The sequence below is a fragment of the Ochlerotatus camptorhynchus genome, unplaced genomic scaffold (assembly GCF_037179485.1).
Source record: "Ochlerotatus camptorhynchus isolate MF236.1 unplaced genomic scaffold, CSIRO-AGI_Acam_v1.1 ptg000060l, whole genome shotgun sequence".
Lineage (NCBI taxonomy): Eukaryota > Metazoa > Arthropoda > Insecta > Diptera > Culicidae > Ochlerotatus > Ochlerotatus camptorhynchus.
Genome location: NW_027040550.1, coordinates 645,558 through 661,170, shown reverse-complemented (window position 1 = coordinate 661,170; position 15,613 = coordinate 645,558). Strand labels below are relative to the sequence as shown.

Genomic DNA, 15,613 nt, shown 5'->3' with positions numbered 1-15,613 from the left:
CTATGCATGTTGTGTTAGTTTTCCAACCCCTGATGCACCAACAATAGTAATAACAACATGGAGCCACCACTAACAGGAAATCCAAACTTTGCCTGACGAATAAACTTCTAATATTTAAACAAGTTTTTAGACCGGCCATGCTTTACGCTGTGCCAATATGGTCTAGTTGTTGCACTACCAGGAAAAAAGCACTTCAAAGGATTCAGAACAAAATTCTGAAGATGATTTTGAAGTTGCCTCCCTGGTACAGTACTACCGAAGTACATAGAATTTCGAATGTTGAGACTTTAGCACAAATGTCCAACAAAATAATTAATAATTTCCGGCAAAAATCGTTACAATCCTCAATTGCAACGATTAATTCCATTTATACTTAGATAAGATTTAGTTTTAGTTTTTAGTTTTAAGATATCAATTGTTATACTGACATGCAGGTTTAAAAAACCTGTTTAAAATACTGAATTGCCAAGACAGGAACAATGTAAAAACACTTAGATATATATCATAACAATTAAGGCTGGTAAGTTACTGTAGTAACTGGAGCACCTAGGTTAAAAATGAAATGTAATTTATTTTGAATGTGGAACAAATAAAGAATTAAAAAAAAAAAAAAAAAAAAAAAAAAAAAAAAAAAAAAAAAAAAAACATGGAGCCACCACAGTCAACTGCACTCCGGGACGCATTCTTGCCGTCCGCCCTGAGGAAGCCCCTATTCCACTCATCGCAGTCGAGCCCTCCTGCCAGCTACCAGCAGTCGTCCCGGCCCTGCGTTTGAGATGGGAGAAGGGATCTTCCACATTCCTGTTATTGGCAACGGCCCTACACGAACATCCTTCCTCCGTCAAGTGACATTTACCAGCTCCCAAATGCAACTACACGCTGAACCTTCCGTTGTTCCCGAACAGCGGAGGTCGGACATAACGATTTACTATCAGAACGTTGGTGGTATGAACGGCCTCGTGGAAGATTATCATCTGGCCGTCATGGATCACGGCTACGACATTTTAGTTTTGACCGAAACATGGCTCAATTATCGAACCATTTCAAACTATGTCTTTGGTGCTGGCTACGAAATATTTCGCTGCGATCGAAACACGAATAATAGTAGGAAAACTACTGGGGGAGGCGTCCTTATCGCAGTAAATTCCAAGCTGAAAGCAGAAGTTATCGAGGACGATTCCTGGAACAGGGTTGAACAAATGTGGGTGGCTATTCAACTTGGTGATCGTCAATTGCTTCTCTGTGCAGTGCACATTCCTCCAGATCGAACCCGTGACTTGGAGCTTATTGACGCACATTGTCGATCCGTCTTGGCCGCTTCAGACAAAGCAGGCCCTTCCGACGAAGTTATTGTTCTTGGCGATTTTAACCTACCGGACATTGCATGGACTCCAACCCATAGTGGTTTCTTTTGTCCTGATCACGAGCGTTCATCTTTCCACGTAGGAACCATCCAGCTCCTGGACAGTTATAGTACCGCAATTCTGTCACAAATCAATGGCCTGTTGAATGAAAACAACCGCACCCTGGATCTCTGCTTTGTGAGTGCTCGTGATACAGCTCCTTTCCTCTCCACGGCACCCGAACCTTTAGTCAAGGTAGTGCATCATCACCCTGCTTTAGTTATCGTGATCGAAAATAATATTGTCCATGATTACACCAGCACTCCAAACGCTGTGTCATATGACTTCCGTAGAGCTGACCATTGCAGTATCGTCCATGTGCTGTCTAATCTAGATTGGGAGCATATTCTGGATCCTGTAGACGTCAACATTGCTGCACAAACCTTTTCTCACGTCTTGGCATATGTCATTGACAGACACGTTTCCAAAAAGATCATCCATATCGACTCTCGCGTCCCGTGGATGACGAAAGATCTTCGCTCGTTGAAAAGAACTAAGAAGGCTGCTCTCAGAAGATTTACTAAACTCCGCACACTGCCACTGAAATGTTACTATGTCAGACTCAACCACGAGTATAAGCGGTTAAGTCGTCTCTGTTTTCAACGCTATCAAAGGAGGATTCAACGGCGGCTAAAATCACACCCGAAATCCTTCTGGAACTTCGTAAATGAGCAACGCAGGGAAGTCGGCTTACCCTCTTCCATGATTTTTAATGGTGAAACTGCTGGAAATCAACAAGACATTTGCAACCTGTTCTCAGCCAAATTTGCTAGTGTGTTTGAAGCCGAGCAACTCTCCGCTAATATCATTACTTCCGCGGCCAGTAATGTTCCTTTGATCAACCAAACGCTCAGCATGGTCGAAGCCACTACAGATACGATTTCTAGAGCAGCATCTAAACTGCTAAATTGCAGGCAATATCTAAGTACAGATCAACACGGATTCATAACTGGGCGTTCCACAACTACGAACCTGCTGTGCCTAACGTCTTACATCACCGACAGTTTGATTGCTCGGACCCAAACGGACGTTATCTACACAGATCTTACGGCAGCCTTCGATAAGCTGAACCACGAAATTGCGATCGCTAAGCTTGATAGGCTAGGGATCGGTGGAAATCTTTTGAGATGGTTTCGTTCATACCTCACGGAGCGCCAATTGACAGTAACTTTGGGTACTTGTCGCTCAGCTAGCTTCTGCGTAAAGTCCGGTATACCTCAGGGCAGTCATCTGAGACCATTGGTATTTCTCCTCTACTTCGACGACGTTCACCATGTTATCACAGAGCCACGATTATCGTTTGCAGACGATCTGAAAGTTTTTCTGCGCATCCGCTCACTCGCCGACTGCCGTTCTCTCCAAAATCAGATTGACATCTTTGCTGACTGGTGTAGTCTAAACCGACTGGTGGTCAACCCAGCTAAGTGTACAGTTATTACTTTCTCACGCAAGAAACAACCGATTATTTTCAACTACAAACTACTAGGCACGACTATCGAACGGGTGCACCTCGTGAAAGACTTAGGCGTTTTTCTAGACTCAAAGCTGACATACTCACACCATATATCGTATGTCGTCGACAAAGCGTCCAGAACGGCTTGCACGGACTTGGCTTTGTCTTCAAGATTACTAAGAACTTCACGGACATTTACTGCTTGAAATCGCTCTATTGCTCTCTCGTACGATCTACTGTAACCAGTTGGTTACAATCCGTGGATTTTCGTTTGTATGAGTTGTTGTTGTTTGGAACATTCACGTATTTTAATATGAACGACAGAAGGCAACACACAGCAGCGAGAGGGTTAGTACCGCTGCAAAAACACTCGAACGATACTAAAGGGAGGACAATCGTAGTCTTAAGCTAAAAATGGAGAATTTTCGGCAAAAGGCATGCGAGTGACCATGTTCTAAAAGAAATAACCTTCTAATTGTCAGAAGTAATCAGGCGTCCGTGTAGACCGGTATCGTGAAGTGTAGTGCATATATAATACAACCCCCCCCCCCCCCCCATTGTGGGGTTTGGGCTGGAAAGCCTACCTCCGTTCAGGTAATCGATTTTTAATATCCTGACGGAAGTTTCCCTGACAGAATTTGATAATTCTCAGGACCTCTTGTGCTCTTGTGCTTTTGAACATTTTGTACACCTCGTACTCGACATAAAACGGTCTTACACGGCTCGGCTCGGAAGTCAAGATGGCTTCCGAGCCTAATAGTAAATGATTCTCGATCGTCCGTCAGGGACGATTCCCTCAGGCCGGTGGCCTTAATTGCCAAGGAGGGTCCCGTCTCGGCTCGACCAAGGTGGCCATGCCACGGTCAGCCGATGCCGTCAACGACGGAAGACGCCTGCCAGCCAAACGAGCCAGCAACGCCTGCTGAGCCGTATGTGGCTGATGAACGCCACCAGATCCGCCATTCTCCCAAAGCGGCAACAACACTGTCTGCAGCCCGCGCCGCAAGTTTCCGGCCACACGGTAGTGCAGGAGCAGCCGTGTGGGCCAACGCCAGCGTCGCGACGCCGAAGAAGAATCTGCTGCAACAGTGAGTACCGTAACATTTTAAACCCTCGCATACACGCCACATATATGTGAAAACCCACACCTACACGCCACAGAAAAGGGCAAATAAAAGTGTTAGAAAATGTGAATATTCCTGTGTTTCATACTTTGTCCGCGTTGCCCCTCCGAATACCCAGTAACATGCCGGCCCTGCGACACAGTTCAGCCCAAGTAACCAAAAGTTCCGCATTCAACGATTAAAATCACTTTCAAGTTCCATAAAGTTCAAATAAAGTTCCGACAGAACTTTCAAGTTCCATGAAGTTCAAATAAAGTTCCGACCGAACCTTCAAGTTCCATAAAGTTCAAATAAAGTTCCAACAGAACTTTCAAGTTCCATAAAGTTCAAATAAAGTTCTGACAGAACTTTCAAGTTCCATAAAGTTCAAATAAAGTTCCGACAGAACTTTCAAGTTCCATAAAGTTCAAATAAAGTTCCGATAGAACTTTCAAGTTTCATAAAGTTCAAATAAAGTTCCGACAGAACTTTCAAGTTCCATAAAGTTCAAATAAAGTTCCAACCGAACCTTCAAGTTCCATAAAGTTCAAATAAAGTTCCGACAGAACTTTCAAGTTCCATAAAGTTCAAATAAAGTTCCGACAGAACTTTCAAGTTCCATAAAGTTCAAATAAAGTTCCGACAGAACTTTCAAGTTTCAAAAAGTTCAAATAAAGTTCCGACAGAACTATCAAGTTTCATAAAGTTCAAATAAAGTTCCGATAGAACTTTCAAGCCACATGAAGCAATCCTCACAAGTCTTTATTAGTAACAAAATTTAATGTACGAAAATATTAAATGATCAGTGGCCCGAATAAATCATAATTCTTATATTTATGCAGTGCATCAACATTTTATCCAAACATGAAAAAAAATTTAAAAAGTAATTTCCTGGATTCGAACCCGTGTATTTGGCATGCGATCTACTAACGCTAACCACTGCGCCACAAATGTGTTGGAATACCATGCGGGCAAATACCAATTTAAAATTCATCAAGGTGTTGTGTTTCGTATGCAAGTCAGTCAGCTGGCACTGAAAACTCCAACAGTAGGCGGGACAACAGCTCACTTTAATATATTTCAGATGACGCAGCGGTTCGTGCTGGGGCTCTCGCGCAGAAGGACTGGGTTTAATTCTTCAAACAGCTTGAATTCTGATAAATCAATACACATTAATACCTGTCTTTAGAAATAACTTTCATAAAAGTGCGAACTTAAACATAGAATTGGTGTAGAGGACAAAAACCTTTTTTTATTTTAGTTTCTAAAAGTTCCGTTCAAGTTCCGCCTGAAGCTGCTTAGAATGCTCTTCAATTATTATACCGGAACTTTCAAGTTCTTATAACGACTTAAAAATGAGGCTGCTTAGAATTCTAAAGACCATCACCAACTAAGCTGCTTAAGCCACAAATGGCCTTTTATCAGAACTTTTGGTTACTTGGGAGGGGTCTCATGCTACTGAGCTAGTTACCCGGGAGTGTCTGGTAATGCCATAGTCACACTACGTTGGAATACTGCTCTGCTGTCTGGAGCCCGAACTACAATAATTTGGCCGAGCGAATTGAATCTGTTCAACGACGTTTTCTTCGCTTCGCGCTCCGTAAGCTGCCTTGGAGATACCTACTTCGTCTTCCAAGCTACGAGAATCGCTGCCAATTGATCAATATCGAGCCCTTACGTATCCGAAGAGATGTTTTCAGAGCTTTAACCGTCGCCGATACTCTGCAAGGAAGAATTGACTGCGAAGCAATTCTGCAACAAGTGAACATTAATGTTCAACCTCGATCACTACGCAACAGTCTTATGCTGAGACTTCCACTTCTTCGAACTAATTATAGCATAGGGAGCGCTATTTACGGCTTGCAGCTAGTGTTCAACCGAGTAGCGTCGATGTTCGATTTCCACTTGACACGGAATATGCTTCGCCGAAGATTCTCTGCCTTTTTTGCTGACCGAAGGCGCTTGATACCCAACAGCTAAGTGTAAAATTTAATTTTTAGTAACTTGACAATGCTTTCCAAGTTATTTTCGTTTGTAACTGTAGTAACTGTAGTATATGTATGTCGTCTGTATAATCTGTACTTTTTTTTACAACACATCATTGGGACTATTTCTAGTCTGCTGATGCAACCATAACAAATAAACAAATAAACAAATAAACAATGAATAACGTTAAAATATAAAGCAATGAATTTTTGAACCTGAAAACTCATCGATGATTTTTGCGACGTTGAATTTTGCAAGGTAAAACTCATAGACGCATAAACTCTTGCATAAGATTTGAGTTTTTGAGTTTTTCCGAACACTGCTCTGGCGGCATGAAAAATAGGTCATTTCAACGAATTTTTTTTTTTTTTTAGAATAAATAACGATCAATTCTAAAAAGGAATGCATGGTTTTGTCAATTGAAATGTCCTCTTTAATTGAGATTTTTTTTTTGCGCGATTGGATGTCTCCTGTATCCGCTGCACCAGGTTCCCCAGGAGACCTCCCGTCTGAGTCGTCGCGGGGCGGGACGTCTGGCGGTCACACCACTGGAGCTGGAACAACGAATTTTTTTGTGGTCAATCTTTGATAGATGACCCAGTCTTGTACGTAGCCGTTTTTGATTTGGTTGAAAAATAAAAATTTGGCGACGTTTTGAACAAAAAAAAACAGTTCGTTTTTGTACCATAAAATTGGAGATAAAAGCTTGCACCAAAAATCCACTTTTGATTCTTTTGAAAATCGGCTACGTACAAGACTAGAAAAAAGGTACTTAACTCGAAAATTCAATTGCCGTTTAAATCGAATGAGCCGTTTCTTAAATACAGCGCCCGCCAATTTTGAAAACATCGATTGACGATTAGAGATAAATGCGGCAGCAGTTGGAACTACTAAGACACGCCGTTTCGCCGGTAACGGGCGGGTACTCCGAGCGCTCACCTGAGCGCGCTTGGAGCGTCTGGACACGAGTCCACTAATCGGCCTATAACTTTGGAACGATGTCACTTGCGGACTTGCGGTCAAGTCTATGTCAAAGTAGACATTCCAAAGTATTTTTGAAGCAAAAAAAAAGATTTTTTGAAATTTTCAGGGTGGACTACCCCCTTAATCAGGACCCGATTTGGAACAGATTGAGCACTGTGGAGTGAAAATTTCAAATTTTGCATCAGTCTAGTGCATGTAGACGCATGGCAGTTCACACGCACAAATATCGTTTTTTTCACCAAAGGGTGAACGTTCCTATAGTTGTGGTATTCTAACATTTGCGTTTGTTCGTATAGTTGCCTGTGGAGTTTGTATGCGTTATCGTGGCTAGGATACACAATTTTCGCGAACACGGCGGCAGATGTCAGTTTTGTGCTTTGATCATAAATTTGACGATACTTTGTATGATCATACATGTCGGTTTGTCGGTGGTTAAACCACATCTGTTATATTTCGTTTAAAGTTTTATTGTTTAAAAAGTTAATAATCAACCCGGCGGGAGGACCGGCAGCACTGCCCGTGAGAAGTAGGGAAATCACATCTGTGAATTTTAAAACTAGCGTTTCTTTGTGAAGTTATTGGAAAAAAAAATCAGTGAAAGCGGTCTAAATTGATCCCAAGTGGTAGAAGAGCTGAGTGATAACATTATTTAGGCTTGTTTTATTGTAACGTAGCGGATTTTTAAAGTGAAAACGAGTGACTGTGGTTCGAGCAAAATGGCGTACAGGAGGTAAAAGGAGGTATCCGCCCGTCTGCGGGTTTTCGTGCAGTTGCCGCAAACCGGCTTTCGTGTAGTTTTTCGATGTCAGCTGGAAGCAGATGCGAAAGCAGGACGGATGTGATGAGCTGTAAACCTGGTTGCATCACTTTACAATGGATAGATGCCAACCTTCGTCATATGATGAGACCGATTTTGGAAAGCAGTAGTATGTACTAAGGAAATTACTGGTATTCTTCAGTATAAGCAGCGGAGATAAGTATATTATTTTTGTAAAAAAAAAGGTGTTTAAATCGAGGTACGTATCAAACGAAGTAACGACGTTCAGCAAACAGTGAAGGAAAGCATAAACAAAAACACGCAAAACCTATGACAACAGCCGCACGAAATAAAAAGTTTCGCATATTGAGCTGCCACCTAGCGTAGTTTTTTGATAGCGCATTGGCTTTGTGGTGAATATAAAATCAGACAAAATAATAATAATAATCAACTCGAGTTTGGATGCGGTTTGCTCGGGAGCTGTGGGGGTGGATTTGCTCGAGAATGGGTGGCATTCTGCTCGAGTTTGGGTGGGTGTCACTCGTGTTTTTGCGGATTTTCCGGAAAATCTACAGGAGTACTGGTGACATTTGTATGGATCCATATTTTACAACTTTTGGTTTTGAGTGGCAGACAAGTAATGACTTCCGAACGGTGAAGGTTTACGATCATGTTAGACAGTATCAGGGTTGTTAATCGATAACTTGATAACTTGATAACTTGATAACTGCAATGGGAAATCTGCATAGCGGGCGTTAATCAGAAGACGTCGATTAACAACCTTGGACAGTAGGTATGCTAGTAGAACACGAAGCCGGTCGCGCGATTAAACAAATCCCACTTTGCTGTTGTTGTTGGTTTGTTGATGTTGGTTTCTAGGTAATACATGTTTAGCGTAAATGGTGAGTTTTGGTTTCACAGTGAAAGGCTGTGGTATGTGTCATAGGTAATTTCGCAAATGTTTCACCTATGAAACGGTTGGCGTTGGATTCCTGCAGGGTGAAAGGAGCCGTTTGAAATGGAACCAGTCAAGGCAGGCTGATTAACAGTAAATATGTTTCATTGCTTTAGCGGCTTTGGCCCATCTTTCGTGTGCGAGGTAGGGAAGTGTTGCCGATTTGTCTTTAAGTTCTATCAATGCTGGATTCAATCATTGACTTTCTTTCTATTTGGGAAAATACGCATTAGATACGGAGAGGGAACGGAAAAATAAGGGTTAGCTTTCCTTATGCGGTCAATAAACACAATCGGTTACAGTCGGAAATTAGTATTACGGGGAGGTCATGGAGGAGAAATTTCACGCGAATTTCTCGACACAACTTCAATCCTTTCCAAGTGAGTTGTTTAAAAATTACTTATTTTCGAATCGCTTTATTTTTCGACGATCCCTAGAAGCAGTATAACCTTAGCATTTTGGAATGACCCTGTCAATTTGAACGCTGGAATACGCGGTAAGCTGATTCCCGTCTGTCAATTGTGTTAGTTAGTGCTAAGTGGCTTAGATAATGGCAAAATACAACAAAATTCAGAAGAAATCGAACGGCTCGTGCCCAATTTGGATAAGGATGAAGCCACCCGATGGAAATTGTCTTCCAGCATCAATTGTTTATGCACTTGAAGGCAAATATAGTAGCAAAAAGTCGCTTCAAAGAGTAAAAATTTACCTAACCTTATGCTCACTTTACTTTTCACTTCACTTTACTATTTTCCAACCTGTATGAACAGGAACTGAATTCGGGACACCGGATCACTCGGAAGCTATACAGAGGCTTAGAAAAATGTGCGTCGATCATATCCGTCGGCATGTGGAGGATTTTCATATCATCATCTTGAGTGAAGTCTGCGAAATGCAACATCTATCCCAGCAAGAAATTCCCCCCGAAGAGCAAAGGGCTATGGTGAACAATTACATCTCGAACACGTTGGTAGACCGCACATGGTGTGGCGCTGAAATGATTATTTCAATAGCAAAAATCTTCAATGTGAATATCACCGTCCATACCGAAGACGGTCCTCCTCTGGTCTTCGAAGCACCGAATGGTGGAAGCTCTAACATTAATTTGTTCTACAGTGGTTACCCGATTTAAAATCATTATGATGTAGTAGTGAGAGTGTTGGATGAACTCCGGCAAATAATAAGACCAGAAACACCAAGGGCTGTTATATGTTGCTCTAAAACACCCGAACTGTTACCATGTTCTGCTACAGAAAGGAACATGAAGGTCAACAAGAGTGACCGAATGAAAACTGTACATCGAAAATCAAAAAATAGTGCCTTGCTTATCGCCATATTATCCTGTTTGTTGGAAGCAGAGCCCACGAGCTGGGAATTTGAAATGAACGTTTTGAACCTTAAAAAGGCAACCATCAACAGTACAGTACACCAACTGAAGGACCTCCTCACTCATTGGGATGTAGCGGAACAAGATGTGGATATGGAAGCTTGTTATGCTATTGCGATTGTTCTGAAAAGAGACATTGTTGTGTTTGAAAAGGATGCGTTTCAACTATTCAAAGGAGGAAACAACGACACTAGTAGGATAATAAAGGTTGAATGTAATGAAGGTGTGTTTTCCCCAAAATCTGTGGTAAGGAATACAACAACCGGGGGATATACCTCTGTAGAATTTCTTCCAATTCAAGACAATGAGTGGTACGTATAATTGAAATAGTAGAAATTATGCATCAAACTATTGCGATTTACATTCCTTATGTTTTATGTTTTATGTTTTTTGTTTTAGCACTCATACGATGGATAATAATGCAGGCTTGTCAACGTAAATGGACATACATATGGACAGCCACATATCTAGTGACAACTTGACTAGTTCCGGAGATATCCTTGAAACCACCAATCAATCTCGGATGTGGTACTCTGCAAGTCGGTAGAGCGTTCATCAGATAGACTTACGCTTTCTTCTATCAATGTACGAGGATGCTCTATGAGTGATAAACGTGACGCAATGGACACAGAACTGTGGAATAACATTATTGACATCTGTGCAGTACAGGAAACAAGAATAGCCTGGGAATCAATAGAAACAAGAAACTACAATTGGTTCTGTAGTCCAGTTGTTTCAACCACCAGCAACAGAGGTACCGGCATTATGGTAAACAAACATTCGGGCGTGACTCTGAGACAGTTCAGAACATTCTCGGAAGACATTTGCAGCGCGTGGGTTCGTAAAGCAAAAATCGATTTTATCGTAATCGTTGTCCACATATGGGAAAAAATCAGATGCATTCGCCCAGATTACCAATATCATCTCCAAGATCCCTCTAGAAGATGAATATATTATAATTGGTGACTTCAACGGACATATCGGAGAAGACGATTTAAAAGAGGATTTCAATCAGCTGATCGGTAAACAGCTATTACACAAGACATGCAACGAAAATGGCCTCTTCATGCTGCAGTTAGTGACCCAGTTTGATCTCTCTGTACGAAACACGTTTGCGAGGTCAAAGTCAGTTCTACAAACATGGTCAAACCAAAACGATTAAACGATGGGAGTATAACAGCGCCCACCAGCCCAAGCTGGCAGGAATTAAAAATAGTTTTGGCCGATGCGGCAACTGAAGCTATTCCCTTACACAAGAAAATTCCAAGATCGCCTAAAACGCAGAAGGCATATTCAAAGCTGCAGAAAATGCGCTTCCGACGATGGAAATTCCCGGATGTTGAATATTACTGTAGAGAAGTGTCTATGGCGAGGTGGGATTTCGAGCAAGCTAAAAAGGAAAGTGTATGGCGTTCTTGGAAGAAGTTCTTTACTAACATTCACCAAATAGAGCCTCATTTGAGCGTTAGGAAGACGTACGAATTTTTAAAGCAGCACAAGAAAATAGCCGCTCGTAAAGGTAGAGGTAATCATATAAGCCAACACAAATGGCTGGAATCTCTTCTGGATTCCATGGTGGAGCTAAAATTACTACCAGAAGATGAGGTAGCAGTGCCCCCTCCCTCGCTGCTGGAGATTCAGGACATAGTGCACAGTTTTAGAAGCGGTACATGTCCTGGGCCGGATTGTATTAATGTAGAGCTTTTAAAACATGCCCCTAAGGAATTCTTCATCGGGCTTGAAAAGCTGATCAAGCAGATATGGATAAATAATAAAGCTCCTGAGGAAATAACCGAGACGATGCAGATACCGTCGAATCCAAGACGGCAGTACCCAAGGATACCACGGATTTTAGGAAAATAACCCTATGCAATATTGTATACAAAATTATTGCGCATTTTGCACCTTCTTAGACAACTGTGCAGTAAATTTCTGCACAGTGAATATTTTCGCACACCCAGCGTACACCTATCTCTTACTCACACAAACGTAGCCTAGCTATGTCAAAGAGAAAGATCGGGCAATGCTAATTTTATAGTCTCTTTCATTCCCCTACTGTTACCATTTAACAACAAGTGTGACGTCAAACTCACTGTTCCATTCGAATGCGAGCGAAGGAAAAAACAACAAGCTGCACATTGCCAGACCTCCTCTCCTTGTCTTGGATAGCCTAGTTGGCTTGTGATTTGACAGATCGTGAGAAATTTTATTTTTTTTTTTGTTTTGGTTTTGATGGTTTGCTGCTGCTGTTTTGAATTGTGAATTTTCGATCGAGGAAATTAATTAATGTGGAATCTACTCTGGTTGGTAAATGATCGCATTTGGTTTCCGTACTCGAATTAATTTTATTTGTGTTTTTTCAACAGAAATCGATTCTGAAATGGGATCCGAACCAGGAAATAATCACCCCCGGGAAAGTGACGAAGCCGGTTGTTCGTACTTGAACGTGGAGTTTTTAAATTATCTGGATGGAAATATGGACTGCGATTTCAGTGATCAAACCGAAGATCCGATCGGAGGTGCTCAGCAAGTGGACTACGAGCTGGATCTGGAGAAATCGGGTGATTCATCGTTCGTCGGTGAAGAAGTTGCTGGTGGTACGTTTTCACAAGAGAAACTTCCAGAAGGGCTGTACGGTTGCTGGCTGCTTGTTGCTGTTCGGGATTTTAAGGGACATTCATCTGGACGGGAAATTGGCAAGTGGGGCGTTGCAGGAAACACGCCTAGTGAATTTCTTCACCAGTGCTGGTTGATGTCCCAGCGATTTCTGAAGCGGGAAGTGATATTCAGGTGCAATGAAAGCGGCGAAGCTGTACCTGTGTGGGGTGAGGAAAACCCCCAGGAAATGGATTTCGCACGATTTGCTTTGTTCAACGATAAGGCTAACCACAGATACTATCCCGTTGACAAGGTAACAGCTAACATTTTGAATCACTGGAAGAAGAAGGACATTCACCTCCTTCTGCACGTTTATTCACTTTCCTTAAGCAACAGAGCTGTCTTCAAAACGGTTAAAGATTCACTACTGGAACCAGAATCTAGGGACAGGGCTGGTGCTGCATCGAACAGAATGGTTGATGATCTTGCAAAAAAACTGCGTGATAAGCATGGAAGCTGCTGGCAAGCTCAATACATTGCTTGGATGATGTGGGCCAATCCGATTTTTGCTGCTGATCCTTGTCAACGAGATAGTTTGATCGACGAGGCACCTCCAGCACACTTAATTAAACTATTTTCTACCAGAGAACAACCCGCAATCCGATCGATAAAACGGAGTTTTGCCATGGCTCATAGCGTGAATGCAGGTTACCACGATGAAGTTGTCGTCATCCGCAAAACGTTCTGTGAATTGGAGGGAATCGTTCAAACTTTGGCGACTAAAATGGAGCAACTAAATCGATCGATCGAAGCATTGGAGATACGTGATACTATGGGTGAATCATTTATTTCTGCAGCAGAGGAAACGGTTCGAACTGAGGAGACAAGCTTTTCTGATCAACTAGCAGCTCGAGTTCGTGAGCAAGAAAACGTGGATCATTATTAATTTCATTGATCGTTTTAACTTGTTGGTTGTGTTTTGCAATGCGATGGGATGATATAATCGTTTTTTAATGAATAAAACAAAATTACAATAAGCTTCTATGCGTTTGTTTATTAGAATGCACTCAATTGAGATCTAACTGAACAGCTCTACGTTCAAGAGCTTTCCATGAGAGTCCTTCATTATGGAGGATGCGGCAGATAGAGGATGTCGATATAAGAATGGAGAAAGTTCTTTCAAATTCTTCTTTGGCTTCATCGAGGTACAGTGTTGGATCTCTTTTAAACAGCTGCACAAGCCATAGTCCTCTCCAGGCGGGTTGGTATGGGTGCGATTTACGTGTGTTAGTGAGATGAAATTTTTTGTTAGCTTTGAGAATTTTTTTTGTTTGCTGTAAGAACTGTCATTCTAAGGTAAAAATAAACAACAAAACGAAAACAAACCCTACGCTTGTACGGTAACAGTCAAATACCCTTTTATGCGTAAAGTTAACCCATTTTTAATAAAAGTGGCTTTACTCATTAATGAGTAAATTATTTTAACAACAATGAGTTTCTGCTAACAGTAGCTAACAGTTACTACTTAATTGGCATAATAAATTGCTCATTAATTAGTAGTGCCACTTTTATTGACAATGGGTTCACTTTTACTCATAAATGGATGTTTGATTCTTACCGTGCACATGACAGTATACGCTAGTGTGTGTAAAATTATGTTATTAGTGTAGTGTTCGTGAGATCCTGCTTGGAGAACTCAATTGCCGTTTATCCGCTCCGAATTTTTTTGCATCTCTAGCGTACTCCTTTCTGGAAAAACATCCGTTTTGCTGGTAATTAGAAATCCAGTTAGCGATTGTTGATTTATGTTTCCGGTAAATTCACGCCAGTTTGGCTTTCGAAAGTCCCAGGAAGAAATAACCGTATAAAGCATGGTAAACGGTATTATCCGATGCACGGCGCTTGGTAATTTCCTGAAGGATATCTGCCATCCTGGTGATAAAAGGGAACAATTCAATAAATAGTTGCAAGAAACATACATTTGCTTGTAACTGTCAGATAAATCTTTGAGAACGAGATAAATACAAATAAAATGTTTGCATAACACTGTCTGACATAAGGATTAAGTAGTATTAGTGAGTGCGCAAGCATAACTGTCACTGAAATCTTCTCGCAGAAGTCTAAAAATTCGTGCAATCAATAATATTGCGTCGTACACTTTAACAAAACTGGACGAATCGTTTCTTAGTAACAGAGCAGTAGAAGACCATATCTTTACGGCTAAAAGGATCACTGAAGAATTTTGGAATAAAGGAACGGAGGTGTACGTATTTGCGCTCGATATAAAACAAGCTTTCGACTCAGTTAGTCAGCCTGTACTAATCGACGCTCTAAGATATCTGCGAGTACCAAATTATATTATAAATAGGATTATAAATCTGGGTCTTTACGAGAATACGTGTATAAAATGGCTTAACCAGCGAACTCCTATGATATCAAAGAGTAAAGGAGTGAAACAGGGATGCCCGCTGTCACCGAGACTTTTCACGATAGTGTTGCACTATGTTTTATGCCGTTTAAAAGATCAGTTCCCGGACATTGAACTCGAGCAAAAGTCGAAACTGACAACCCCATTGCTGCTCGCGTATGCCGATGACATTCTCATCATATGCAAGGACCTCGACAAGCTGAACCAAATCACGACTGCCATGAAACAGCTCCTAGCAGAGGCTGGTCTGGAGATCCACCCTGAGAAGTCCGAGCTCCTGATCCGGGACCCTTTTTCTACCAAGGAACCCAGAATCGAAGAAGTAGAGGTTGGAGAAATGAAAATTAATTCTTGTCCTTCCTTACGTTACCTGGGCATATATACATGACGGCCACGCTGAATCGACCTGAAACAATCCGGCAAAGGTGCTTGAAGGCAACGCGGACGAGTAAGATCATTCTCCCTTTCCTCCAAAAAAATAAGCCGCCTTGGAGTATAGCCAGGAGGATTTACGCTACTGTGATAATCCCAACTGTCTCATTCGGCCTCAATGCAATGT

The 15,613-nt window shown here is 41.7% G+C and overlaps 1 protein-coding gene across 1 annotated transcript in view; it reads left to right on the top strand.

Annotated features, from left to right (window-relative positions):
* The window catches only part of LOC135717518 (uncharacterized), a 61,703-nt gene that overhangs the window by 38,392 nt on the left and 7,698 nt on the right, over positions 1–15,613 (top strand). Inside the window, exons 3-4 of the mRNA XM_065239651.1 lie at positions 12,395–13,462; positions 15,150–15,382. Of these exons, the coding sequence (XP_065095723.1) occupies positions 12,395–13,462; positions 15,150–15,382 (1,301 nt within the window). The remainder of the gene's footprint in view (positions 1–12,394; positions 13,463–15,149; positions 15,383–15,613) is intronic.